The 27,569-nt window shown below is 42.9% G+C and overlaps 6 protein-coding genes across 11 annotated transcripts in view; 2 read left to right on the top strand and 4 right to left on the bottom strand.

Moving 5' to 3' along the window:
* lingo3a (leucine rich repeat and Ig domain containing 3a) overlaps nucleotides 1-8,090 on the bottom strand; it is a 61,128-nt gene extending 53,038 nt beyond the window's left edge. Inside the window, exons 1-2 of the mRNA XM_086048085.1 lie at nucleotides 7,764-8,090; nucleotides 2,384-2,499 (exon numbers count right to left, since the gene is read on the bottom strand). The gene's annotated coding sequence lies outside the window, so the exon portion shown is untranslated. The remainder of the gene's footprint in view (nucleotides 1-2,383; nucleotides 2,500-7,763) is intronic.
* A 758-nt stretch (nucleotides 8,091-8,848) lies between these two features.
* org (oogenesis-related gene) lies at nucleotides 8,849-11,152 on the bottom strand. 2 transcript variants are annotated; one of them, XM_086047484.1, is made up of 6 exons: nucleotides 10,975-11,144; nucleotides 10,805-10,879; nucleotides 9,976-10,198; nucleotides 9,372-9,529; nucleotides 9,057-9,161; nucleotides 8,849-8,953 (listed from the first exon to the last, which is right to left on the bottom strand). In XM_086047484.1, exons 1-6 carry the CDS (start codon nucleotides 11,122-11,124, stop codon nucleotides 8,930-8,932), a joined length of 735 nt encoding a protein of 244 aa, XP_085903610.1. In that variant the 5' UTR covers nucleotides 11,125-11,144; the 3' UTR covers nucleotides 8,849-8,929. The 2 variants fall into 2 exon arrangements, with proteins under 2 accessions (XP_085903610.1, XP_085903611.1); XM_086047485.1 differs by lacking the exon at nucleotides 10,805-10,879 and having other exon boundaries at nucleotides 10,975-11,152.
* A 1,089-nt stretch (nucleotides 11,153-12,241) lies between these two features.
* Nucleotides 12,242-13,090, top strand: LOC147139095 (C2 calcium-dependent domain-containing protein 4C-like). Its single transcript, XM_086048344.1, has one exon. It carries the CDS (start codon nucleotides 12,257-12,259, stop codon nucleotides 13,025-13,027), a length of 771 nt encoding a protein of 256 aa, XP_085904470.1. The 5' UTR covers nucleotides 12,242-12,256; the 3' UTR covers nucleotides 13,028-13,090.
* A 3-nt stretch (nucleotides 13,091-13,093) lies between these two features.
* Nucleotides 13,094-19,380, bottom strand: oaz1a (ornithine decarboxylase antizyme 1a). The gene is given in 6 exon segments (XM_086048343.1): nucleotides 13,094-13,580; nucleotides 13,702-13,787; nucleotides 14,743-14,918; nucleotides 15,786-15,872; nucleotides 15,874-15,940; nucleotides 19,119-19,380. Coding segments are annotated over 6 exon segments (669 nt in total). The 5' UTR covers nucleotides 19,238-19,380; the 3' UTR covers nucleotides 13,094-13,446.
* On the top strand, nucleotides 18,615-22,244 carry LOC147139093 (uncharacterized). 4 transcript variants are annotated; one of them, XM_086048345.1, is made up of 6 exons: nucleotides 18,621-19,801; nucleotides 19,900-20,011; nucleotides 20,142-20,175; nucleotides 20,267-20,401; nucleotides 20,900-20,976; nucleotides 21,740-22,244. In XM_086048345.1, exons 1-6 carry the CDS (start codon nucleotides 19,743-19,745, stop codon nucleotides 21,857-21,859), a joined length of 537 nt encoding a protein of 178 aa, XP_085904471.1. In that variant the 5' UTR covers nucleotides 18,621-19,742; the 3' UTR covers nucleotides 21,860-22,244. The 4 variants fall into 4 exon arrangements, with proteins under 4 accessions (XP_085904474.1, XP_085904471.1, XP_085904472.1 ...); XM_086048346.1 differs by having other exon boundaries at nucleotides 18,623-19,490; XM_086048348.1 differs by lacking the exon at nucleotides 20,142-20,175 and having other exon boundaries at nucleotides 18,615-19,801; nucleotides 19,900-20,013; nucleotides 20,268-20,401.
* amh (anti-Mullerian hormone) lies at nucleotides 21,497-26,682 on the bottom strand. Of its 2 annotated transcripts, none has more exons than XM_086048341.1 (8): nucleotides 26,650-26,682; nucleotides 26,079-26,292; nucleotides 25,690-25,980; nucleotides 25,344-25,519; nucleotides 25,149-25,254; nucleotides 23,933-24,026; nucleotides 23,442-23,851; nucleotides 21,497-22,695 (listed from the first exon to the last, which is right to left on the bottom strand). In XM_086048341.1, exons 1-8 carry the CDS (start codon nucleotides 26,665-26,667, stop codon nucleotides 22,295-22,297), a joined length of 1,710 nt encoding a protein of 569 aa, XP_085904467.1. In that variant the 5' UTR covers nucleotides 26,668-26,682; the 3' UTR covers nucleotides 21,497-22,294. The 2 variants fall into 2 exon arrangements, with proteins under 2 accessions (XP_085904467.1, XP_085904468.1); XM_086048342.1 differs by having other exon boundaries at nucleotides 23,442-23,848.
* Nucleotides 26,683-27,569: the final 887 nt, after the last annotated feature.

The following is a 27,569-nucleotide window of genomic DNA, read 5'->3' as shown; positions in this document are numbered from 1 at the left end:
TGCTAACGCTAATCGGTATCTATGCCGCAGTGCTTTTACGCTCAGCAAGAGACTGAAAACAAACTTAGAGCAGAGACACTGTCGCAAAGACGGACTTTTTCGTAGTTTAACTTTAAAAACTAGCTCGAGGGCTCTTTGGAGAAATCCAAAATTATTTGCGCACTTTGCACAGCCAAATTTAAGTACCATATTAGCTGTACGTCTTTGGTGTATCGTTCACCTGTTGTATTTTACAGGAAAAGAATCGTATTCAAGGATCAAAGAAAGCTATTACAACAGTGTTTCAATCGAAACATACTTTTATTTTTTTTCCAAATTAATTCCAAGATTTTACTCAAGTAAATATCGGTACCAAGCTTCGTAAAAAAAAAAAATAAGTAGTTGAAAAATACGATTAATCGCGATCAATTATGGAAAATGTTGCGATTAATTAGTTAAAATATTTTAATCGCTTGACACCACTATCAACGACACATCATATAAAGTGAAACATCAAAAATTACACTTTTTTTTTTTTTTAAACAATTTGTAATTGAACCAAATTTCGGAGGGAAAGTGCGCACCAAAGGATTCCCTCAAGAGCGTCTCCGTTGCCTTTTCTTTGTCTTTACTCTAAAAGTGGAACACAATTGTTTTACACTTGTATGACAGAGATCGCAAGATCGCATGTCCTGCTCGGTTTTATCACGGGACACTTTCTGTTGTTGTGCCCATTGTTCTCTCATCCCTCCACCACTCCTGCCCTGTTTTTTTTTTTGTTTTTTTCCACTCTATCATATCACGTTCGTTGGTTTTCTTTCGCGTGTGAGGAGATGCTCGATCTGGGCTGGGTCGCCTTCTGTTGCGCGTTGGCGCTCTATCGATAACACTTGACTTGACTTGTACCATGCTGACACTTTAATGCTGGGCTGTGAGCTAGCCGGCGCTTTTATAAATGAGAATTGAAGCGCCCTTGAATGGGGATGTACCTTTGATTTGAGCTGAGCAAGCAGTACAGTCTGCAAAGATGGCACTGCTGCCACTGGCCACATGAAATATGCAAGTGTGCGATTGGGCTGCGTACGCCAGCGTAAGTATGTGTCTTGCAGCATTTGACGGGCCTTTCATCCAAAAAAAAAAAAATGCGGTGGATTGAGTTTTGACTTTCTTCTAAGCGGGCTTTGACGGTGCGGTCGGTGCTGTCCGCCTGCAGGCCGGTTCGGCTCATCGATTTTCGAGTTCGATTTTCTTCCCCACGTGTACGAACCATATCGTGAATTTTTATCAGCGTTTTCTAAAGAATGTGTTGTTTTTTTTGGGGGGTAAAAAAAACAAACAAAAAAAATTGTTGAGAAATGGGACCAAAAAAAAAATCATCCTAGCTCCACCAGTTTTTCTATTTCCAAGTTCCCACTGTAGATCTAATGTAAGATCTTACACATACTTGAAGATGAATAACTTCAATTTTTTTTTTTTTTTTGTTTAATTTGGGGCACTATCCAAAATCCTAAAAATGCAACATTAAAAATTCAAAGAACTAACATCGCCTCTGCCGCTGACACTCACGCAGCAGCTGGCCCGTTGACGGAAAAGCCGCAGACGCCGCCGCGGCGCTGCGGGGCGACCAAACATGATGAAATAAAACGCAGACCGCTAAGAAAACACAGAACGTCATCCCAAAAGAGCCGACAAACATCCGGCGGACGCAGCGGTTGTTTCGTGAGCCGTGTGGCGAGCCTTAAACATCGCATCCTCCAAATCCTTTCATGTCTCTGGCCTACATTGTGCGGCGGCAACAGCCCGAGAAGACAAGCGCAAACTCCTCTGGAGCGATAAACAGCCACAAACATGCATGCCCGTTAATTAGACAGCTGGTAATTAGAGCGGGAAGGCCGATGCGGCAACTTGGGGAGGATTTCAGGAAGGGGGCTAATTCATCTCAAATTGGCCTAAAAACACTCTAGCGTGATGAAGAGTACAAAACTTGAACATTTCGAACTGAGTTTGAGAAATTGAATTTAAAAAAAAAAAAAAAAAGCAAAGCTAGGAAGCGTAGGGATTAACGATACGTTTTGTGCAACGTTGTGGAGCGCCCGCACATCTTAAAAAGAAAGCCTTTGTTTACATTCCCTTACATGCCTTGGTAGGTGCTGCTGTTTCTCTTGGCAAATGACCTCAGCAGCGAACACTTGAATATAGGTGGAAGCTACACCTCAATTTAACCGACCCGGAGCCGACGGACCCCGGACACAACTGTGGCCAGCTCACTCAAAACGCTCCTTCTAAAGTAGCGGTTCGAGCCGGTTGGCTCCCGGAATTGGACGCAGTGCAGTAAACGGCACCGTGGAGCCATCGATAGACAGAAACTGCTCACGTTCGGCAAAACGCACTTTTCGCAACTTACCGTTTTTTTTTTGTTTTTTTTTATTCTTGCGTGGGTGGCGGTAGGGCTCGTTTAGCGCCGTTGTGACTCAAGGTGGACAAGTCAGTGGAGCCATCTGTGCATGTCTTCGTCTTTGGCTGCAAGGAGAAGGACACCAAGATATTACAATTACATTTTTTACAATCCACACAAATGTATGCAAACACACAAAGACAAAACGAAAAAAAAAGCAATAAATAAATCAGCATCCAAATCATTCTCTGCGACTTTCCAAAATAGCTTTGGGAACAATTACACACGACTCTTCCGTTTCTGTTCTGAGGCAAGCGGGGGGGGGGGGGGGTGTTTCCAAAGTGAACAGTTAGCGAAGAAAATACTAATAAGGAATTTGTCTAAGCTAACTGGGATCAAGGGGTGTTGATTACGTGTTTCTTAGCTAGCATGTTACGAGACTGGACACTCGAAAAACAGCTGGGTTGAAAACAGGGGCGGGGCCAGAACGTGGCTAATGGGTGGGCCTGGAAAAATCAGGGTGGGCTTGAATATTTCTCTCGCTGAGCACAATCCTCCTGTCCCGACACATCGTATATTCAAATAAAATGACAAACTGAATAATATGAAGTTCAGATCTTCCTTAGACAACCATAATTATGCCATTCCTAATATTCAATAAAATTAAAAAAAACACACACACACACAAGGAAACACAAATTCAAAAATAATTTAACCTCCTCAGGCTTAGTGGCCACATAAGTGGACATCACTTTCTAGCTCTTGCGTCCACAAGCGTGTGCACTGTGCAACTGTGGGTGTTTTGGACACATATGTGGGCACTTACACTGCCATCTTGTGGTCTCACAAGAGTATTACATACTACAGTCAAAATACAGTATACAAAATACAGTACAATACAAAAACAAAAAACTAAAAGATGATGCTTAGTTTTTCTTCTAATTAGGTTCTAATAAGCCCAAATAGCAAAAAGAAATAAAAAATGCATGTAAAAAAAAAAAAAAAACAGCTTGGGCCTTAGGAGGTGAATAATAATTTACTAAAAATTTCAAAGTATACGTTTCATGAATCTCACTGGGTGGGCAGTGTGTCAATCACACCCAGGCCCACCCATGGCTCCGCCCCTGGATGAAAATAACACAATTTTAGGTCAAAAATGGACCGATCCACTAATTGGGTCAATTGGACCCACGTTCTCGCCAATTTTGGGGGGTTGTTTTGTACAAATCTACCCATCGCAGGAAGTTGGGTCAAATTGACCCAAGTAGTGGATCGGTCCATTTTTGACCCAAAACTGTGTTATTTTTAACCCAAATGTTTTTAGAGTGTACCATTCTTGATTCTGAAATTCTTATGTAAAATTCCTCCGACAAATCGAAAATGATCGTGGAGAGTCGTGTTGTTAATAATGGATGACGGATTTAAATCCTGAAGCTCAGAACTGTGAGGCAGATGCTCATCACTAATCGTCCCCTCCATCAAAAAAGAGAAAATAAATCCCTCTGCCGCGCCACCTTTTGAGTCAGACGGGCACGGAAAAAAAAAAATCTATTAAGTATTGTGAAAATAGCCTTTGCCTCATCTCGCCAATAGAAGGCAATCAAAACAAGGCCTTTGCGCTTTTCCTGCTTGGCAGAGCTAATTTGCCGAATGCTAATGATCACATCATGTGATGAAACAAGCTGAAAGTTACAAATCTGTGTGAGCAACATGAAAGTAAAAAAAATGTAAAAAAATAAAAAGACTCCACGTAACGGTTGCCTGGCAGCACTTGGCCGGGATCGCGCAAGGGATAGCGTAACCATCTCCCTCGTTCAAAGCCTCAGACGACCTCTCGGAACAGGTCAAACAAATGTGTTAAGTCAGCTGATGGAGTCAATGTTTGGCTTGAAAAAAACTGCTGAGGGATGAAGATGATTCAGGAGGACGATAAAGGTGGGAAAAGTGGCGAGGTGAACCCGCACGTTCAGGAGCTTGACTTTGTGCTTTGACGCATTTTTATGCTTTTCCAACACGTCCACCTACATAAAGAGTTTCAGATTCTATCATTCATCCAGTGCATCTGAAAACATTTTCTTTTCTTACCGCCTGAATGTGATTTCAACAGTCATCGCATGAAAGTGATCAACTTTGACTTTCGGACAACATGAACAGAACATAAAACTTTGCGGATGATTCCTGATGAAGAGCTCACTGGAATGAAATGAGCACAAGTTCGATGCATTTATTTTAAGAGTTTGATATCAATCGCAGGTGGTCATTTTGATTTCACCCTTACTGGAACTGAAATTGGAATGGAGCCGAGAGAAGGAAGCAAAACTCCGCATAGAGTAATGGCAGTCATTTGCTGACTGGTAAATTGTCAAAAAAAAAAAAGGATTACCTACGGAACCACTTGATCAGCATTATTTTTATGTGACTCCTTTTTACAACTTGATGTATTCTTTTGTTCACCCTTTATCGCCTTGAGTTGGCATTTAATGCCCTACTTGTACCATTTGCGCTGGCCTTAATTGCCTCAACGAGCCAGCCCCTCGTGGTTTAATACATTCTAGTGATAAAAGCAGTCCCATGTGGCATGGTTTTATAAATACATGATTTGCTTCCTTTTTCTATTATTTCCAGACCAACGGTAAGTCATTTTAGTGAAATACCACTCTAGTCTATATTGCCTCATTTTTAGAGCTTAAGTCACCATATGGCAGCGAGAATACCAAAAAAAAAAAAAAAAAAGGTTACTTATAACTTTTGATGAATGAAACCACATGCTGCTTCACCTCATCTCAAGACAAAGACATTGCAAGTAAGCTGCAGTCGGCGTAGTCTTAAATTCGTGCAAACGCCTTTCATAAAAGTTGCTTCTCACTTCTTAAAAAAAAAAAAAAAAAAAAAAAAAAAAAAAAACATTTCAAATCTCCCGCCGTCCTCCCTGGCGTGTCGTTAACGGTCAGACTCAGAATAGAATCAGAAATGTGAGAATTTATTTTTTTGGGGGGGGCAAAAATGGAACAGTTTGCGGGAGCCGCACACTTTCCGTAAATCCAAAGTGCTGCTGACCTCAGCAGAGGACGGACGGGCAGACGCGGCACGGATAGCGAGCGGCAAAAGCTTTTAAGTCCCGCCGGACTCGGCGGAAGGATGGCGAGAGACATGAAATCGAGTTGCGATAAGAAGCTGAAGTTTGACTGACCGGCGGCTCGCAGCGTGCAAAGGAAAAGCGATCATTCCTGATGCTAGCTTCGCAGTCGCACTAGACTAGTCTCATTCAAAAGGTCTGTGACTCGCTTTGGTCCAAATAGTTCAGTGATCAAAAAAAAAAAAAAAATGAATGGGAAGAGGACCCATGAAAAAAATAAACGCATGTCTAATTGCAATTTTTGAGGAGGGCAAGGGGGGGCATTTCAATTAGCTTATTTTTCAAATTGTTCAGCCCTAATGCAGTGTGCCGCTATTCTGTTATCTAGGTGACTACTTACCATTAATTAAATCTTTTTAAAATGCCATGAGTATTATTGTATTGTCTGTCTACATGTGTTGCGCCGATGCTTGTGGTCAAAGTGTAAAATCTTTGTTTTATGTTTAGTTTGACAGTAAACAACCTGAGTGACATTTAAACCGCTTTGAAAGCCTCTTTTTTGAAGAATCGCTTATTATCCGCCAACCGCTGCTTGTTGTAAACGGAGCCGAATACGCTGAAACCACACATCGCTTGTCTTGATTTTTTTGCTCGCAAGTCTCAGCAAATAAAGGGACAGCCGAACGACTCTACCTCCCAGAACCACTGTTTGCAATTTAACTCAACTCCAATGGGAGAGAACAAAACGTCCTCCCCCCTGCTCAAGACAATGATGAATGCTCGGGACGTGCAGGGCCAGCTGGTAATCGGGTCGGAGGTAACGCGACATGCTGAACGAGCGCGTTTTGAGGACGCGGGCCGTGAAGTCGAGCGCGCGTGCGTGCGTGCACGCGGGTGTCTTTGTGCGCGTGCCAGCGCACAGCAGGTTAAGAGTCGCTGCTGCTGGCTGATGACGCAGTGTCACATTGTCATGCGGCAGATGATAGCCTCGGAGTATAGTCAGCACCTGCTGCCATTCATTCAGCTTGTCAGCAAGTTCTGGTGTTGCGCCGTGTCTATACATATACCGTATGAGCGACTGACAGTTTTTTTTTTTTTTGCTCCACTTCCCTCCCAACCACATCACTCCGCATCTTTTTATAACACCGCAAACTCTAAACTGGCTGGCTGGCCTTAACGGCTCACCTGAGGCGGAGCATTACATTTACAGCCCCCGACCAGACGCCGCCGTCTTCGCCTCGCACTTTAAAAAGGACTTAGAAGAAAGGAGGGGGGGGGGGGAAATAGATTTAAAAAGTGGCCTCCAGCTGGCTACAAACAGCAAAGATGGAGGTCAACGGCTGCCTCAACTGAGCGGGCCAACCTTCAAAGCGCTTCAGACAGTTAGAGAAGGTCCCCCAGAGACCACCCGGTGCCTTTGACACACAGACTACTGGGCCACTAGGGGAGGGTGACTGCTTCCTTTGCACCTCAATGTCACAAGATAAGAAAAAATCTGTGAAGACTCAAGAAAGTCAAAAAAAAAAAAAAGTTGCCGGTCTCAATAACCCGGGGTTTATATCAAGTTCACCAAAAGTGCAAACACGACGATTGAGACTGAGCTCTGCCGCAAACGGCAAAAACAGAGTAATTGATGACCCCAGAAATGTTTAAAATTGGTTGGCTTTTCAGTGAGTACGTATTTATAAGTGCCAAAGAGGTGAAAAATGTTTGTTTGTGAATAGTCAACCACAAATGTGGTGAGATTAATGTATACTAACTACACAAAAAAACAGCAAACCTCGATATAGCAAGGAACACTATTATAAATTATAATTTGAGTCTGCAATTTTTTTGTATTCATAAGGCTCCAACTATAAAACTAACGCAAAGATATACTACAATATAAATCTAAATATACAGTATTGTGCAAAAAGACCACCATTACGTTTGTTGTTCCATTTCCAAAGCGTAAGCTAGCTGATAACACGCAGCAATGCTAACGCAAGTCAAGCGCAGGCAGATTCACTAATCAAACACCATATTAATAAAAACAGTTTGTCTAGCTATTGATCTATCTAGCTAACTGTTGTGTGTTTGGAATTTATAAATATATTTTAGACTATCAAAGAAAATGCTGGAGGGGCTAAATTGGGCCTACACCAATTTCTGTAAGGTCATTAAAAAAAATGACAGTATTGTATAAGAGGCCAGATTCTTATTCCAATGGGGAAAAAAAATTACCATCCATTTTGCCTAACAACAAAAAAAAAAAAAACTCGAGGTTAAATGATGCTAAGGATCTGCTAATTTCACAAGCTTAGTCGCACTCACGAGCAAAGCGGAACTTGAAATATTGCGAGGAGTTTCCCATTAAGCATGCTGGATTAGAGGAGATCAGCTCGCAAGCTTCCTCGACCTCTCGAGCGTAGCTCAAGCGTACAGAGGAAACCCAGTGGTGTCGATTCATCTGCAGAGTGGGTTGTTGGTAGGTATAGATAGCAATGCTGCCTCCGTCGTCAAGAGGTTCACCGAGCCCTTCTATTAATCCTTCCACCCACTCACAAGACAGCTTTGCACTCTGCAGCCAGTGCAGGAAACTGCAGATGGATGATTAAAAAAAGAGGCACGTCAGTGGGAGTAAATGTCAATATAGATGCATCGCACAACAACATTAACAGAAAGCTTGTCGGACGTTAAACAAAGCGCCCCCCCCCCCCTCTTAAGTGAGGTTAAATTACCAAATGAGCAGTCGACGTTTAAAGTCAACTCCCAGGTACGGAATTATTCCATATCTAGTTACTTAAAAACTACATCTTGACAGGGAATGAGATTTGAAAGCAGTTAGCACGACTGATTTCTTCAAATGAGAATGCCATCAAATTGGTTAGCACATCTGCCTCACAGTTCTGAGGTTGGGAGTTCGAATCGAGGCTCCAACTTTACATGAGTTTAATTTGGCTCACAATAAATGGTGCGGGGTTCCGTTTATATCAACATTGCTGCATTTAAACTACAGTGAACAAAAAGGATGCTCATCGAGCTCGAGGACCATTTGCAGCTTTTGTTGGGAGAAACTACGGCATCACTGCCATCTAGTGGGTGGCGATTGACACTGCTGGAACTACAGAGCGGGTGGGAGGAGGAAAATGTCAGGCAAGCTTTTCAACCTTCATGGACTAACCCAACAATCGCAACTACGTATAGAGTCCGAATTTATAAGACATTGCCTGCCAACGATTAACTTAATGAGCCAGAGTTTGGCCACCTTTCACGATTAACTGGCTGCTTTCAGTTTAACCGTCGTAAGGCATCACTTAAGTTGATTGCTCGGGACTTCACAACTCACCTCGGCTGAATTGAGTTCATTATGCTTGCACACTTTGGCAGTAGCAAAAACGAGACCCATGAAGCAGAGCCAATGTTAAATTCAATAGGTTTTATTGTGATTTAGAAAATGTCATTAATATACAAAACATTAAACAGCAGGCCAAGGTCCTTTAAGATGAGGGCTGCTGGAGACCCTGCAAGTTCAAAAGGGGAATTAAAAAAAAACGCATTAGGGTGGAATTCCATGAAAAGTGCACGTTCAAGTCAGCGCCACGTGAAGCAGGTTAGTAATCTCACCGTCTCCACGTCTTCAATAACGACAGCCTTGTTGAGAACATCGATTTCACTCTCGGTGTTGTTGTGAGAGCAGAACTCTTCACTGTCAGTCTCGACAGAACTGGGCTGGACAAATGTCAGCGGCAAGCGGCCACGGGGTCATTGTTAAACCGCAACGACCAATGGAAAGTCAAATGTTGAGCAAGGGGCCATTTGCACGACACAAAACCTCAAACTCCAAAATGGTCCCTCATGAAAAAGGAGGCGGGTGGATGTTTCTCACCTGCGGTGTTGACCAAGCTATTCATACGGATGAAAAAGCGTCAAAAGACCAACCTCATAGTCCGGATCCTTCTCGGGGTCTTCGTCAACAAGCTCCTGTGTGAGCGCCTCCACCCAGCTCTGGTGCTCCTCATCATCCTCATCTTCCTCCAAGTCATCCTGCTTCCGCTTGCTGCCCTTCCCACAAGGTTTGGTGGCATCGACTCTTACTTCTGTTGTCGGGAAATGGGCGCCGTTGAGGATCAACAAAGCTTGGTATGACGTAATGATTAACAGTGACAAGATATTAGCTCATATTTTCCTAACAAGTTTGATTACAACAAGCAGTGGCTGATAACGCAGTTATTATTTCATATCAAATTTTAAAGACTTGTGGACATTGTTCCAATTGTAGGAGCCAGCTCTTAATACGGGGAGACATTTCTCAATTTTCGGATCAACAAATAACTGATTTACACATTTGTGCATTCATCATGACTTATTCTATTCTGCACATTATGCATTTAACAGAAGTCAGGAACAAAAAAATATATATATATAAATAAATTTTAAAAAATAAAATAAAATAAATAAAAAAATAGTTCCCCCTCAAGCTCGTCTTACCTTGAGAAATTTTAAACTGATTACTTTGAGCAATAATAAAAAAAAAAAAAAATACCTGGGGAGAGGGAGCAGCCTATGGCAGTGTACACAGGGTAGCCCAGAGCACCCTGCACCCAGCGGGGCAGGATGTTGAGCAGCAGGCGGGTGACCGGGTGGAGACGCTTGCGACCGGTGAGGCAGTGGCGCGCAGGACTGGAGACAGCAAGCGCAATCTGCTGCTGCTGCTGCTTGGGTTGCCTGAACCCCAGCACCCACCAAAAGCCGTGATAAGCGTGGACCTGTGAACAAAGACAAAATGTAATAGAAACACATGCATGTCTTCAAAAGAGTTCAAATTTACATGTGACAAGAAAGAGTCTGAAATTCTGGAAGGCATTTTGACCTTTGGCCGAGACATCCACCAAGGCCAAGCTGATCAAATATGGTTGAAATTAAGTACCGGTAATACATTTTTATTGTACATATGGAAGGGGGGGGGGAGAAAAAAAAAAGAAAATCATAGACAAAACCGTAAACAATTTTAAAACCAAGTGAACTGAAATCAATGGTAACATTTAGTCAAATGAAACCGCAAAATAAGCAAATATTGTATGCAGCTTTACCATAATTCGGCGAGGGGGGGGGGCGGGGGGAAAGCAGTTTAGAAACTGGGGTTAAGGGCAAAGGAAGCAAGAGAAAGATGAAACAGAAACAACGAAAAAAAGCAACGTCGCCTGCTCTGACGTCATGAAGTAGAAACGGCAAAATCCGGCTTTGAAAATGTTGGGGGTAAGGATCTTAACGCGGACACGTGCGGACAAAAATGCATGCATGTTTAAGTACCGGTAATTCAATGATTTAAAAAAAAAAAAAAAAAAAAAAAAAAAGGAGGCCATGGCACGTACCACTACACGAAACGGCCAGAAGAGCCCCCGCAACACGGAGTGAAGCACCCCATATCGCCTCACCTCCACAGTCCCCTGTTCAGACGAACACACAGGTGGAACACAAGCACACACAAACAAAGCGGACCTACTTTTTTAAAAAAGAAAAAGAAAATAAAAGAGCACGGTACCTCGGTACTCTCGGCCTGCTCTACTGTGTCGTGGCGGGTTTCATCCTGCGTGGCCATCATGCTCGAGTGACAAACGCGCGCTGAAGACCGCCTGAACGGCCTGCGAAAAAGAGAAAATTCTTCAACTCTCACTAATTCATACACACACATGTACCCTCTAGCTTCCTGCGGTCAGCCAATCGCAGCGCACCGGCGCACCGGGTTCTAATCCGCACCAGCCAATCGGGCAAAGCAACAATTAAGGACAGTCACGTGACTCGGCCTAGCGCGCACTACCAAGTAGTAGCGATCGCTAGCTCGCTAGCTAACTCGCCCGCTCGATAGAATGTGTGCAGATTGCTACGGATGTTTTTTTTCAGTAGCAGTTATGTGATTAGCTTCCAATCATCAGTTACTTCAATCACATCCAAATGCATAGAAAATGTCATTTATTTTGCCGACACTTTTTGTACCAAAAAACTAACTTTAGCAAGGTGACCTTTGAGGCCCCAGCAAACGAGTTAAAAAATAAATAAATAAATACAATTACTTTGTCATATCAATTTCATCCCAAAAGTCAATCTCACAACCAAAAGTTCCAGCATTTTCACAATTACTTTTGTTCATATCTGATTTTTTTGTACTTGAGTTTTAAACAGTGAGCCACACTTTTCTGAATAAAAAAAATACACTCTAACATTGAAAGGTATCTGCTTTAGAATAGCTCCTTTCTTGTTTTTTTTTTTAACACCCGTTCCCCTCAAACGATGAAGTGTTACGAGCTGAAGTTGGCTTTGAAGTTACATTGGACGGCACTACTGATTCTGAAGGCCTTGAGCAGAACACATTGTCATGGTAACACATGGCAAGTGACAGACACGTCACTGCTTGCAACAGGGTTGGATAAACATATAATTGACCATTTTTGCAGAAATTCGCAATTCAGTTATTGTGAAGAAACCTTTTTTCGGCTGACTTCCACTTTAACGAACATATAGGACAAAAGGTTTTTTTTTTTTTTTTTTTTTTTTTTGAATGGCAATCACCTCCTTTCATGCTTGCATCCCAAAATAAACAGGAAAAGCTTCATTTATCCATGTGGCCGTTTAAGAGCCTCCTTAGCATATATGAAGAGCTTTCGAGAAAAGCTTCCATTGTGGACAGAAGGCTCCCTAATTGGCGAGCATTTCCGTTGCCGGCCTTCGTCACATTTGCGTAGGCGCCGGGTAAAATATGGAGGGGCGGGGGGACAAGTATATAAGAGTGGTCCGTGCTGGTGAAACGGGAAGGAAGCCTCAGAGACATGGCGAGGGACGCCGTGACGAGGACGTTCAGCATCGAGGCCATCGGCAGCAAGGTCAAGGCCGATGGTTACACGGCGGCGCGCAGGCACAGCAGCGCGGGGGCGCGCGCGCTCCTTTGGGCCGCTAGCAACGCCGGATCCTTCGGTCGCTCTCTGGGATCCAGCCGAGAGAACATCTTCCCCAACATCTTGACCCCTGACAGCATCCCGCAGTTCACCATCCCAAGCCTGCTGGTGCACAACGGCCTCGGCTCGCAGGAGAGCCACGCGGAGCCCGAGGATGACTGGGAAGGCTCGCGGGGTTCATGGATGGAGCGGACCGAGTCTTCCGCGTCGTCGTCGGGTTCCCGGCCGGAGCTGTCGGGGCGCAAGGCCGAGCGCAGCGACCCCGTCCCGTTGCGGCAGCGGAGGAACCGCCTGCAGAGGGAGGCGTCCTACCCCTGGTACCCCGCGGAGGAGGCTCAGCAATGCTTGGACCCGGCCAGTAGGGCGGCGCTCTCCTTGCCCCACCTGGCCAAGGTGACCACCCCGTACGGCTTCATCACCTTGAGCCAGAGCCCCCAGATGGCCAACGAGGAGGAGCTGCTCTGCCAAGCCGGGATGCGGCGGGGCAACAAAGCGGAGGACATCCCGGCCTCGGAGACCAGGACGGACGTCGGCCGGACCAAAGACTTGCGGGCCGGCCCGCCTCCGCCCACTTCACACAGACAAGACAAGTTAAGACAGCGCCTCCGTGTGGCCATAAAGAAACACATCCCTTTCAGCCGCTGACTCCACCAGCGGGACCCCCTGTCGCATTCGTTTATCAAATAAATAAAAGAATGAAAGAGGCGAGAGTGAGTCTGAGGTGAGCGCTTTTAATTGGTTCAGTTTCAACATGCAGATTTCTATCAAGTGAACAGAGCATCAAATGAAAATCATGCACACATAGAAAACAACGGAATCAATATAAACAGGAGAATCAACTCACAATTACTATCAAAACAAATCTACCTGGATGAGTACGCTGAATTCAAATTCAATCATAAATATCAGCCTGTGCGGATGACGACGGGGTGAACAGGAAGCCATCACTAGAGGTCAAAGGAAGTAAAACGCCGTTACACGGGTGACTAAAGGAGACCTAGATGCCCTCGTTGATTACGATACGTCGAAGTGGGGGAGAAGGGAAGGAGCGCCGACGGCTCGTTTTAGTCGTCGTCCGAGGAGGAGTCTCGCTCGATGCCGTAAGCCATGAAGAAAGCGTCGGGGCGGGCGGGGACGAGGGGATGGCCCGGTCTCACAATCTCAAAGCCCAGGAAACTGAATGTGCGCAGCAGGGATGCTGAGGAGGGGCGACAACAACAACAACAACAACACACAAAAAAAAAAACAACAAAAAAAAAACACATGAGCGCACAAGTCCGGCAGAAACAAAATCGATCAACCCGCGCGTTATGCCTCACCTCGATCGTCGCGGCTCTTGTGGAAACAGATGAACACGTGCTCGCCCTCCAGCTGCTCCTCGGCAAACTCCAGCACGAGAGCAAAACTGTGTTCGCAAACGTGAAAGACAAAATTATGAGGACGGCTCTCAAGGCAGAGGTTTTTTTTTCAATGTTATTAACTGGGACTGGACCAAGGTTATTACAGTTAACCAAAACGAATGGAATGTCTAAAACTAAAATTGAAAACAAAAAAACGTTCATGAAATAAGATAAATAGGAAAATGCTTAAAAAAATAAATAAGTAAACTAAATCTTACATTTATAAAGAGAACTAAAACTATAATCATCGCGGAAACGTCCTTTGTTTTCATCTTTGTCAATTAATATCATACAGGTATTTATTTTGTTGAATTTTGTTGTTGTCTGTACGCCCAAATAATAGGACGGTCATACAGTTGTTTTAGAATTTTAGGTTTACTTTACTTTATTACACCATATTAAGTGACTTATTTTCATTTTATTTTTATTTATTTTTATTTTTTTAATCTATCAATCTACAAATACTCCATATACTTGAAAAAATAAATAAAAAACCCACTAAAACTAATACGAAGTTTACTCGTCAAATAATTTTTTCCCCATTAAAATGAATTGAATTTGTTCCAACCCCTCCAAAAAACATCTTCCCATGTTTTTAATAACGAAAATGCACTATACTACAATGTCAAATATAAATATGAAGAAAAAAAATAATGTTTAGTACTACTTAAGTGTTTTCATTTTAAACTTTTGTTTCACAATCAATAAATGGAAAAAAGTCCATCAGTCAATTCTTTTTTTCCCCCCACTTGACTCGGGCCACGGTCAATCTGAAGCTTGCTCGTATGTCAAATGTTAGCTCGCAACTCAAAGCGGGACAAATTTACATTCCAACGGGGCTTTTTTCTGCACATGTTCAGGCCCTCATGAAATTGTACAGAAAGTGTCCCAAAAAACGCAATCGGTGTGTGGACACCATTTCCAAAAGGACGAGGACAAATAAGTTCGCTTCCAACTGACCTGTCTTTGCTGCCCTCGGGCAAAGCTCCGGGGGGGATTTCAATGTAGAGGTTGCCCGCTTTGAGCGCCGCCCTCCAAACGCACTTCTTGCCGTCGGAGAAGCGCGGCTCAAAGAGCAGGAAGCGCACCCGACTGTTGGCGGCGGCGGGCTCCTCAAGAACCAGTAACTGAGCATCCTTGAGGGAGGGGAAAGAAGCGTTAAGGGACCCAACTGGTTTATTCATTACATTTTTTTTAATCAATCAGTTATTGTAATTTCTGCCAAATATTAGAATCTGCCTTAAAAAAAAAAAAAATTTTTTAAATCCATATTGCTCTGGAATATAATATTGCAGCGGCGCCACACTTTAGCAATGAACGAACCCCAAAGAATCCTCAAAAAACGCTGATACACATTCAATATACTTTTTCCACAAAAAGCGGGGAGAAATATGGAAAAGAAATCTCAGAAAACAGAAATAAATCCAAATATGAAAAAAAAAAATATTAAAAAGAAAAGAAAAAAAAATCTGCGGATGTGAATCCGTGGGTGTTGAACCGCGAATATGCAGGTGTCTACTGTAGTTTCAAGTTGTAATTTGACCAATCACCACTAGATGGCAGACATGTCTTAGTTGCGCTTACCCTGGGTCTTCTACTCCCCTATGCAACGTGAGCGGGCCTAATATTTGATTTTACGGATTTGGAATGATATGCAGGACAAGCATAATACATCAATAATATTCCAATTTTGAGCCAGTTGATTTTTGCACTTAATTTTGGAATCGTGTTCAGCAGTTTGGTGCCATCGTTGAATGTATTTTTCGCTTTAATGCAAGAGAGCCCTTTGCACTGGAAAAAAAAAAATATTAAAGTAACTTTTTTTGTTTTTAACATGTGCATTATCAAAAAACAGATAAATTAATAGCACGTATGTCGCCCGTATTTAAAAGAGCATTTTTGTCATGCAGCTGGTTAGGAAGTGTGCGGTCGCCCCGCGTGGCACCAATGAAAAATTATCGAGGCGCGAACAAACTGCAATCAGAAAACAAAAAGGCACTTACGGAATAGAATAGCTTAGCTGAAAGATTGCGATCCCGCTGGTCATTCCCTCGCCCACCTGGGATCTTCAGGGGTGGGTGAGGGGCATCAGGAGCACCACAGAGGCCCCGGACACGGGTTACTGCAACAGCGGGAGCACCTCCTGGGATTGGAGACACTGCGGGAAAACAGCGGCGCGCGTGAACACAAAGCCATGGCCAGCGGGGGGGGGGGGGGGGGGGGGGAACTTCTCGAGAGCTTGCGTCGCCTAACGACACTCGTCGCCTTCTTTTAAAGAATTGACTTGGCAGCCATTTTACTGCCTTGTAACTCATCTGTGGCAAAATGTTTTTTTTAATGAGTGACCACGTAGGAGACGTTGCGCCAGTGCGATGGGGAACTTTGAACAGGAAGGAAAGGAGTGGATGTGTTAGCACGTTTTGGAGCTTGTGACCGACATCGAGTGTCTCATTTTGGCGCAGTCAGCACAAAAACAAAACGCAACAACGGGCACAATCAAATACGGGATTTCACAAGAAAAAAAAAAAAAAAAAATACAAACTTACAATTACATTTGAATACTTGCCAATGGCTTGCAGTTGTCTTTTATTTTAACCAAATTCTGTTCCCGATTTCAAAATTGAACTTCAAACGTCACACTTAGAGGGTATTATGTTAAAAAAAAAAAAAAAAGTCGATGGATACAGGAATATGGACAACATGCTGTCAGTGTGTGTGGACTACAAGAATAAAGTACAAAATACGAGACTGCGTCTTGACAATGCTCGCAAATGAAACAATTCAGGTGATTCGTTATCGTATCACTTACTTTGATACGGTTACAGAGCTATAGTATCAGTTAATGGTGTCGGCATGTACATGTTTTGGGCTTTTTATTTATAGTTGAATTGTACATTATACAATACATATTGTATCTGTACTTATTGTATAACCATTTTTCAATAGAAGTCAGTTTTTTTTTTTTTTAATTTTGTATTTATATTTCCAAAATTTTATTCTCAGGGTGACCCAAGGATGTTTTATTTGGATTGTATCTATTCAATTATGTTGTTGTTTTTTTTTCTATGTATAAAAATATGATATATTCACTCTTAGGATTTTTTAAATAATATATTCAATTATAATCTGATTTATATCCATAGAAATATATACTTCATTTTCTAACACATGTATATTTATTAAGCCATTTTATGCTTATTTTATAAGCAGATGTCACCTCAGCATAAATATTGTACCTAAAAAAAAAATGCTCATTTACCAGTTGTGTGGCAGCATAGTAATCGACAAAATAAATACATTGTGCGCGCGTAACAAAAGTAGGGCCTTTCTCGAAACGTACTCGTGTGTTTCTTGGCACGGCAGTCATGATCACATAACTGCTGGCACACATAAAAAGTGTTTGCCTAAACATTAGCCCGCTTGGGCTTTATGGCCGCAGAGGACAAAAGCATGCACGCTACTTGCATAACTACAGATGCAAGTGAGAGTGTCGCCGGATGCGCGTGTGCCGTCAAGTGCTGAGACTCTCTCGAACCAACGGCAGCTTGTCCGCACTTACGTAAATGACACCGGCGCGCTATATGTGGAGCGGAGGTGTTAAAGCCAAAAGGAGAATTAATTGCTGCCACGGACGTGCACTTGTAGAACAGTTGAGAATGTTTTAAGGGCTGCCTTTACACGGCAGGTCCAAGACTCCAATTAGGATTTAATGGCGATCAGATTTTGTTGTCGCATTATTGAAGGGGGAGGGGGTCCCGATCATACTTTTTCACTTCCGACACGATACCGAAAATTGTAGCCTGGAGTATTGTCCGATACAGATATCGATCCGATATCAGCAAGAATGATACATGCTTTCATTTATATATTTAGTATGAAACATTAGAAGAGACTTGATCAAGTGATACAATTCAAACAAAGAGCAGTCAGCAACAGTACATATGAGGAAATTTGACCCATTTATTCCAAATATTTGGGTTGCATAAATACAACCTCTAACATGAGAATGTACTACACTTATATATCATATCTGAACAACAACAGAAACAAACAAAACAGAGGTTGGTCCATATCCTTGGATTGACTGTGTTGGCCTTTAGAGGTTCCACTCGACTTGCTACAAAAGACTCATTTATATTCATTTGCCAATCACACACTTAAACACACTGTCATAATCAAATTCTACTTTCTGCATTGGGTAGTTTACACGTTAAGACATCACCCACAACTCTGTATGAAGCACCGAACTAAATTGGGGGGTTTTAACAAACGACCAGAGTGCACCAGAAAATAACAGGCCTCTATGTTTAATATGACATCACAAAATCACCCCCTCCTCCTTCCTCCTCCTCCGACAAGCAGTCGCAGTGCAGTGGAAATTTCCAAAGAGTCTTTCACAACAACGTGAAACCAGAAAGACAACATCCATCCGCACCCGCCGACTCCTGTCAGGACAAGACCCGACGAACGCAACCTCTGCCCGGGAAAAAGGTTGCCTAACAGCTCCCACCCCAAGTTAAAAAAAAATAAATTAAAAAAAAAAAACAAAACGTAAAAAAACACCTGACACTGAGTGAAAAACACAATGAAAACTGCAGATACTTGAAACTAGGGCTCCTATATCGATTCCCTGCTGGGAAAGAGATTAAATTAATCCCCTCGCGGCGATTTAATGCGTGCTAATCAGCGCCCTAACCTCACGACAGACGGAAAAATACTGTACAGTAAAAAAACAAGCAAGCAGAAGTCAATTTAGAGATTAGAGATAGGGACAAAAAAAACATTAGGTCGGGCGCAAAAATACGTCAACAAAATGAAAATACTGTAAATATATGATTGGCGTCGGTGAAGGCCAAACAACAGTATTGTGACGTAATCACACCGAGGCCGTTGCTACAAGCTAACGCTGTTTGCACTGCCATGACATTGACGTCAACACATTGGGGAATTGTATTCAAATGAGACATTTAAACTTTAAAGCGAGGCCGTGTTTTTGTTTGCTTTAACCATTTAAAGTTAACTACGGCAGCCTTTGCAATATATCTTTAGCATTTGTGACGTACAGTAGCTGTCGCCGTCTCGTAAATTACGATAGCCCACGGTTGCGTACAGCTTGTAAGTAAATGAAATTTTCACGGTGCAGGAACGTTATTCGCGATAACGTTATATTTCAAATCGTTTTAGTGTCATTTGACAGAAAAGTAACACAAGTGCTGAGGGAAACAGGTGTAAACAGGAAAGCCGTTATATAGCCGGAGCCACTCCAGGAAATAGACGGCATCTCTACACCAGGCCCCGTTAGCTTAACTTTGACGACAAAAAAGAAACCAACATACCTTTCACTTTCCGGTTTATTACTGGTCTGTTCGATGACGGGCATCTTGGATAAGTGTCTCTCTTTTTCTCTAGCAAAGCAGTGACTATTCAAAATCGTCTGTAGGTTCGATTTAACCATCCGGACTGCGTCCACACTCGCGTGCCGCTCGCTCGTCCTCCCACCTCTCCTCTGGCGGCTTCGAGGCGCTGACAGGCGGCCAGAAGGCTGATGCTGCTGCGCTCGGCCGAGGGGGAGTGTCCGATGTCTTGTGACCACACTCATGCGAGCCGCGACAACAACGAACAGAATCAAACACAACGACGACCATCATCCAGCGATTTACTTTTATGATAGCCTGACGAATGGTTTGGGTTGAAATTTGTATCTTAAGGTGAATTGAGCGTTGGCTACTAAAACAACAACAACCTAAAGCCCTGCATTTTTCATTATAGTTAGTTTTTATTTCGTCTTGACTCTGTCATGTTATTTGTTTTAGGGACCTGCTAATCCCTACCTCAAAGTTATTTTTTTAAATACATTTTTCAAAGTACAGTACATAATTTACTGTCACTTTTGTGGACACCCAAGCAACAGCTCACAGACCCCTGGTAGTCCAGGGACCCTAGTTTGACAACCACTTTATATGATTACAATAGGCAATATTTTCTCTTGTTTCATTGATATCAATACAGATATCTACAGGTGAATAATGGCTCCACCTACTGGCTAAACAGTGTCAATGTACATGTTTTTTTTTTTCCCCCCATGCAAACCATTCTCATCTGTGCCTGTCAATCGAGATGCCAACAAGCAGGGTGTGTTCCGCCACCTCTGCCCTCCCTGTGCAGAACACTCGACACCAGCAACAAGTGCATTGACTGCGGAAGCGCAACTGAAGCCTTTTTACACAAGGTATGTTCCTCTACTTCCTATCTTGCGAATTTTAAAACAAAATCTCCATTGAGAAGTACGGCAGTGGCCTATTTTAAGACACATGTGCTCAAAGCAGTACAAAAATCATATCACGTCTTCTCATTTGCAGGGTAAGCTAAAACTTCACAACCGAGCATTAATAAGTAAGACTTGACTCCACTTGAAACCCTCCACCGTTTGATCCTATCGCATGCTGCTTTGAAGCAAATTCAACATGAATGGCGTCTTGTACAGTGTCCTATGACAGGATTTTGACCATCCAAAATCTGGATGAGGTTTCAAATCCATGGAAAGGCTTCACCATGAATCGCTGCCTGGCGTTGGCGCTGATCGTGCTACTTGTGGGCGCAGGGGTCCATCAATTTCACAGTGAGGAAAACACTCTTAGACTAATGCATTGTTTATTTAATGGATATAATAAGTCGACACACCCCTATTCAAATGTCAGTTTTTTGTGATTTAAAAGAATACAAATAAAAATACAAGACCAAGATGAATCATTTCAAAACTTTCTCCAGCATTAATGTGACCCACAACTTGTACAGCTCAATGAAGAATAAAAAAAAAAAAAGAGAGAAACAAATGTGATAATATGGTTGCACAAGTGTGCACACCCTCCTATAACTAGAGATGTGGCCGCGTTCAGATTTGATCACATTTACAGCCACCATTTGAATTGCTTCTGATTAACCCCAAACAAAGTTCAAATATTCAAGGAGGCTTTTCCTGGCATTTTTGTGGTCACATTTTACAGCACAAGCCAGGGACAAATCGTTTTTAGCGCAAAAACCTGGCATTTGAACAGGCCAAGGGTGTATAGACTTCATCTCCACTTTTCTTCTTTTTCCTCAACATTGTGTCCCATAGATGCCGTTGAAATATTTGTAGAGGAGACGGGAATACGGTCTTTCATTGGAAGTATTCAAGATGGTTCAATAACTCAGGTATTTATGATCTGCTTATCAAATACTCAACAGCCGATTGGGATCCAGCTGGTCAACTTTTAGGCTTTCCATTACTATTGTCTATGGAGCTCGTCCTCATTAACTCATATTCTACAGGACAATTGTAATATTTTTGTTTTGTAAAATCAAACGAATACCATTTATGAATTTTACATCTAGTATAATACACAATGTGAATTGAAAAATAAATTATACTAATTTCAAATATTTTGTAAAATTCAAATATTGTATTTGTTTATTTTAAGGAGTGTATATGGCATTTATTATGAACAATAATTCATCATGAGAATTTCAGATTTTTGTCAGCTCTCAATATAGCGACATTTTATTTTCCGAAAGGAGTTAATGTTATATTTTACAGAAGCGTCTATTTTCTTTCGCGACTATTAAAGTGTATTTTGGCTTTTTGTGAAATGATTTGACAAACTTTAATTTTCTGGTCCTGAAAGAGTGAGACACTTATCCTGTGTCAGGTCAGTTATACAAAAATGATAGACAATTTAATGATATGATAGCTTTATTTTCTTACCTCATTTATTCCTAGTGTACATATCAGAGAGTGAAAAGTGAACATCTTAGCAGGCACATAGGCCAGATTCAACCGCCCAGAGAGTGGTACAATTTGTCCAAAAAATTCCAGAAAAACATGCCTTTTGACCAAAAGTCAAACCAAACCCAGTCGATATGATAATTACAGACCTAGAAATGGAACTCACGGTGTTTCTGTGTCTTTCTTGTCCAGATCTCCTTGTGGGACAAGTTCATGTCGTGGTGGGGATCTGAAGAACTCGGAGCCATAAGGAAACGGAAAAAGCCCATTGGCAGTAAATCGGTCCTAAAACCGAAAACGGCAAAAAAATGATGGACGGATACTTTCGGATATGAAAAGGTTCAAAAGGCACACGGCCCATTTGAACAACGTAGCGTACATTGCAGTGAATAGCTAGCAAGCATTTTAGCGACTACAAATCTTGTGCTGGTGAAACAATACTGAAGCATCTTTAACACTATCGTGAATTCAAACGTGACACACTAACAGAGACAGAAACAAGTGGAGTGCCTTTTGTGACACACGATGTATTTACATTTACACAATGGAAAAAAAAAAAAAAAAAACGTGTTTTCGTTATATTTTTATAGATACAAACCATCAGTATTGGTTGGACAGCTACAACATGTTCCTATGCACCATTCGTGTCATTTGAGCTTTGTGAATAAATACGTGTAAATAAAAGAATCCGCTAACAGGACTGTGTTTGTGGCCAATGAGTGACGTGGACCTTCGCGCACATTAGCCTTAGCGACAACCACACTCCTTTGCTACCATATCCGGGTGCCTGAAGAAAAGCGTGCCCTGCTCGTTCAAGTCCACCACCTCCAGGGACTCGTAGGCGAACGGCACGCAGCACGGCGACCGCTCGTGGGCGTTGCCGCTTTCGATGTGCGCGTTGAGCAACACGGCGTGGTTTACGGCCCTCTCCATCGGGAAGGCGCAGCGGCCGTGGCAGTTGTTGATGTTGGCCGTGTTGGGGCCCACCACGAAACGCTGCAGGGAGACGGTGAGGCTCCTCAGACGGCACGGCGCTTCCCTGGCGGTGGGGCCGCGCTCCGCGCGGGGCGCCCGCGGTTGCGGCAGCATCTCGCGACCCACCGTCTTCATGGCCTTCAACAGGAGGAACGCGCAATACTGGCTTTCGCCTGAGAGAGCGGGAAAGAGACATCAGCAATCGGGTTTTATGTGATCGCACAAAATGGAGTTGCTGAAAACGATCATGTAGGTGACATGGATTGATAATTCTGTACATCCTTGATGCATGGTTTTGATCCCATATTCCCCTTTAAAGCAGCACTGGGCAAGAATTCGACCTTCATAAAAAAAAATTCACAACTCTTTTGATGAAACATTGACTTACAAGTAGTTGAATGGGACTTTTGTCATGCCCGGCGGGGGGGTATGTATCGTTTTTACTGGCACTAAGCAACTTTGAGGAGGATGGAAGCAACCCTGGCACACCAAAAAAAACCCCACAAATGTCCTGAATTGCTTTCTGGCATACTCCTCCTTTGGCTATAAGCACGGAAGTCGAATCGATCGACTACGCGCTACTGGTGTCATGGCAGGAGCCCCAAAGCAAACCAAAAAACAAAAGTATTGTTTGAACAAAATTAGATTCATGGCCTCATCGCTATTCATCTTTCACACAGCCACTGGAAATAGAAATGTCATTCAGTCCAACTTGCAGGCCAGCGAGAGCTCAGGATTTCACCACACTATAATCGCTGGCGCGCATGGGAAATGTGGTTGACTCAAAACACTACCGATTTTGTCCACATGGCGCCGCCATAATCAACAAAAATTGGCATAGGACACAGTGTTGCTTTAAACCAAATGTGACGATCCACAACTTCAAGGGACCGGGTGGAATATTTTTGGTGCACATTACCTGATGCCGCGTCCACCATGGGGAAGGCGCAGAGTTCCCAGAGCCTCTGGAGCCTCGCGATGCTCCTCTGCCCGTCCTCCTTGTCTTCTAGAACCTCCCTGATCTGCACAAGGTTCCGTTCCAAACCGTGCCTGAGCTCGTCCAGCAGGCCGGGCGGCATGGACAGCGCCCCCCGGTGGCCGTGATAGGTGGAGCCCGTGAAGGAGAAGACGGTGGGGGCCGACGAGTTGAGGAGTTCGGCCAGCACGGACTCGCTGGAGGAGAGGTCCAGCGTGACGGGGGGCGGAGCCTGCAGGGAGTCCCGCCTGAGCGGAGGACCGTGCGGATGCTTGGGAGGAATGACGTCGCTCAGGAAGCGGCGCAGCTCACACAGGAAGGAGAGTGGCTGCGATGAGCGGGAATCTTTGCTGCTTTGGAGAGATGAAATCGCCACGTCAGAATGATAGAAACATCGGTTTGAATTTGGGGAGCAAAACAAGATGCGCGACAACCTGACGTCCTCTTCAGGAGAGAAAAGAAGAACTGGAGTCACGCCGCTGCTGCTTCTTGTATTTCCACCCGTAAGGAGTTCTTTCATCCTTTTCTCTGTGATAAGTACACTTGGATGAGTGTGTGCGCACGAATAAAAAAAAAAATTCATTATTTTTTACAATATTTACAATTACAGTGGTAACTTGACTCACAAGTTTTAATTTGTTCCATAATCACACTCGTAACTCAAAACATACTATATCTCTAACGAGAAAATGCAAGATTTATATATATATATATAATTAATATATATATATATTAAATATAAAATTAATCGCAACATTTTCCATAATTGATCGCGATTAATCGTATTTTTCAACTACAATTTTTCGTGAAACTTGGAACCGGATATGTGTGTGTATATATATATATATATATATATATATATATATATATATATATATATATATATATATATATATATATATATATATATATATATATATATATATAAAATTAATATATATATATTAAATATAAAATTAATCGCAACATTTTCCATAATTGATCGCGATTAATCGTATTTTTCAATTAAAATTTTTCGTGAAACTTGGAACCGGAATTACTTGAGTAAAATCTTGGAATTAATGTGGAAAAACAATAAACGTATATTTTGATTCAAATGGCTGTTCTAATAGCTTTCTCTGATCCTTCTTTTCCTGTAAAATTCAACAGTTGAACGATACCCCAAAGATGTACAACTAATATGGTATTTGAATTTGGCTTTGCAAAGTGCGCAAATTACTTTGGATTTCTCCAATGAGCAGTCGGGCAACTTTTTGAAGTAAAACTACGTAAAAGTCCGTCTTTGCGACAGTGACTCTCTAAGTTTGGCCGCACAGTGAGCAGGTCAGCTGCTACAGGAAGTAAATAAAACTGAGTTAACAGAGTTCATTTTTGTTTTTGTGCATTATAACATTTTAATCAATCATATGGACATACTTTGATATATATATATATATAGATTAACATATAATACTAAATGAATTACATTTAGTGTCCAAATTCAGTGTCCTCATGCATCTTTCACATTACCTTGCATTTTCAATTGCTTTTACAGAGTCCTGATGCCATTTTGTTTTTTTCCTTGAAAAGAATATGACTTGATATTCCCACAGGGATTTAATAGTATTAATGTACGAGCCAAATACTGTAACGAAGAAAGAAAATACATACTCATGTTAGGAGATTTGGAGTCAATGGAGAGCGTCCATCTTTGGTGTTCCATGGATGCTTGTCCTGTCAGTAGAATATATTTCGTTCCTTTTGACATGCACACAGCCTGCAAAAAAAAAAAAAAAAAAATCTAATCAAATAAAGAAACAAGGTGGACATATAACATTGAATGGAGCCATTTGCGACGGAGTCCACCTGTGTGTTGGGCCGCAGAGACGGACCACCGAAGGTGATTCGGTCCGAGTGGCTTCCGCTGACGGGGCTTTGTAAGGCCAAGAGCAGCGTGAACTTATGTTGGAGCAAAGGGGATTGCGGGACGCGAAAGTCGAGCATCAATGCTTCCCGATCATCCTCCCCCTCCGCGAGAAACACTGGGGAGAGTAAACATTGACAACGGTTTTCTTACTTTGACACTTGTATGACAGTGATGAATACTGAAACGCTCATTAAAACAATTGAGCCGCTGAAAACTAGAGTGGGCCGACTCAATTTCGGGGGGGATTTTTTTTTTTTTTTAATTTGTTCCAACTTCAGGTTGCACCTTCAGTGGGATGCAGGAGCTCCAGTGCGGCTCCTTGCGTCCTCTCCGCGTCCTTGGCCAGGTCCAGCAAGACGGCCAGACTCCCGGACGCCGCGCACAGTCCGAACAAGGCGGCGGCGCCCGGCGTCAGCTGGCCGTCGTCCTCGAGAGCCTCTCGCACGGCGGCCAGCACGTCCTCCAGGAAACACGCTGGGATCCTCTCAAGCGCGAGCGAGGCCGCGGCGGAGCGCGTCGGCAGCACAGTCGGGATCCTTTCTCCCCCCTCCCCGGCGGACGCCGGCATCTTCGTAGCTGCGAATACAAAAGTCTCATGAGCGCCCCAACCCCCGTAAAATAAAAAAATACAAATAAAATCTTTTCAAGGCAAGCGGAATGGAAGTCGACGACACCTGTCATCGCGGCGGAGTCGCGCAGGAGCACGCAGCAGCAGAGCACCACCAGACCACGGCGGAGGACGGACGGCGACATGTCGTCACGCACACGGACGCGCTCTGCCGTCCGCACGCGCGCCCGAGTGTTATCAAGCTTGGGTGAGGCATCGAGAGGGCGGGAGTTCTCGCTCACAAACCTCCTGGCCTCGCCAAAATAGGAAGATCCCGTGTCCTTGACGCACGTGGAATCCGGGGAGGGGAAGGGAAAATAAAAAGTCACGTAAGAAAGGGACAACAAGGGGATGAAACGCAGCGGGTCGATTGACTGGCAGCGATTTTACGCAAACGTTATGCTGTGAGGCAATTTAAAAGTGAACATTTGAATCCAAATGAAGCGATTTGTGATGAGTTCTTATTGTATTCTCGTACGATTCAATAATATTAGACCAATCATTTAATAAAAGTAAATCCAATATACAAAAAATGATATTTGCGATCAATAAATCACTTACTTAAAGAGACCAATAGTCTGAATTAAGTTGAGGGCACATAAAGTAAAAAGCAGCATATATACGCACGGCAGTCATACTTTGCCAAAATGAATCATTTCCAAACTTTTTCCATCACTAATATGAAGTAAAACCTGTAAAACGGGTCAACGAAAATTGAGAGGGCAAGTCCAAATAAAATGACGATGGTTGCACAAGCGTGTGTGTTCAGATTTAACAAATCACATTCAATGTCAAGTTAAGAACACACCTGCCACTATTTTTTTCCTAATTAACCTTAAAATGGAAGTCAATGAAAACTTTTTTTTTTTAATCAAGAATATGTTCTATGCAAGCCCACTAGTTGAATCAGGGCATTCTGATAAATATTGCATTTGTGGAATAAGTGTTAATTAATCCACTCGTTTTTAGCCAACTCTGGGGGCGGCCATTTTGTCACTTCTGTCGACTGAAAATGACATCACAACTGCTCACAACGAGACCAATCACGGCTCAGATTCAGAAAACAGGACATCCGTGATTTGTCGTTGTGAGTAGTTGTGATATCATTTTCAGTCGACAGAAGTGACAAAATGGCCGCCCCCAGAGTTGGCTAAAAACGAGTGGATTAATTAACACTTATTCCACAAATTCAGTATTTATCAGAATGCCCTGATTCAACTAGTGGGCTTGCATAGAACATATTCTTGAAAAAAAAAATATTTGCGTTGACTTTGACTTTAAATAAATTTCAGTTGTTCTAGTGAGCTTTTTATGCCATTTCGGGGCTTTCAAGAGGAAGCCTTAAGGTTTTGAAATGATTTATCTTGGTCTGTTTTTCTACCCCCCCCCCCCCCAAAAAATTGCATTTGGTGGCGCATAGAACACATTATTGCAAATGTGTTTTTGAGGTACGTGGTTTTAAGTTGTGCTCGGTTCCTACAAAGAATTCGATTGCCTCCTCGGAGGTGTTGCCGCTCACACAGCTGCGGAGCAGTTATGCAGACGGTCAAGGTCGACC

This window comes from Filicampus tigris, chromosome 12, assembly GCF_054856515.1.
Source record: "Filicampus tigris isolate MCC_2025a chromosome 12, RoL_Ftig_1.0, whole genome shotgun sequence".
Classification (NCBI taxonomy): Eukaryota; Metazoa; Chordata; class Actinopteri; order Syngnathiformes; family Syngnathidae; genus Filicampus; species Filicampus tigris.
Note: the sequence above shows the minus strand (reverse complement) of the source record. Positions and strands in the feature narration are given on the sequence as shown.

Excerpts from the sequence above, each read along its gene's own strand:
- org (XM_086047484.1), bottom strand. The coding sequence starts at position 11,124 with ATGTGTGTGTATGAATTAGTGAGAGTTGAAGAATTTTCTCTTTTTCGC. Across the intron at positions 10,880-10,974 it reads AGCAGGCCGAGAGTACCGAG|GGGACTGTGGAGGTGAGGCG; the intron begins GTACCGTGCTCT and ends TCGTCTGAACAG. Across the intron at positions 8,954-9,056 it reads TTATTGAAGACGTGGAGACG|GGTCTCCAGCAGCCCTCATC; the intron begins GTGAGATTACTA and ends TTGAACTTGCAG.
- LOC147139095 (XM_086048344.1), top strand. The coding sequence starts at position 12,257 with ATGGCGAGGGACGCCGTGACGAGGACGTTCAGCATCGAGGCCATCGGC.
- LOC147139093 (XM_086048345.1), top strand. The coding sequence starts at position 19,743 with ATGATTACAATAGGCAATATTTTCTCTTGTTTCATTGATATCAATACA. Across the intron at positions 20,402-20,899 it reads AGGGGTCCATCAATTTCACA|ATGCCGTTGAAATATTTGTA; the intron begins GTGAGGAAAACA and ends TGTGTCCCATAG. Across the intron at positions 20,977-21,739 it reads AAGATGGTTCAATAACTCAG|ATCTCCTTGTGGGACAAGTT; the intron begins GTATTTATGATC and ends TTTCTTGTCCAG.
- amh (XM_086048341.1), bottom strand. Across the intron at positions 25,255-25,343 it reads CTCTGCGGCCCAACACACAG|GCTGTGTGCATGTCAAAAGG; the intron begins GTGGACTCCGTC and ends TTTTTTTTGCAG. Across the intron at positions 23,852-23,932 it reads TCTCCTGAAGAGGACGTCAG|CAGCAAAGATTCCCGCTCAT; the intron begins GTTGTCGCGCAT and ends ATCTCTCCAAAG.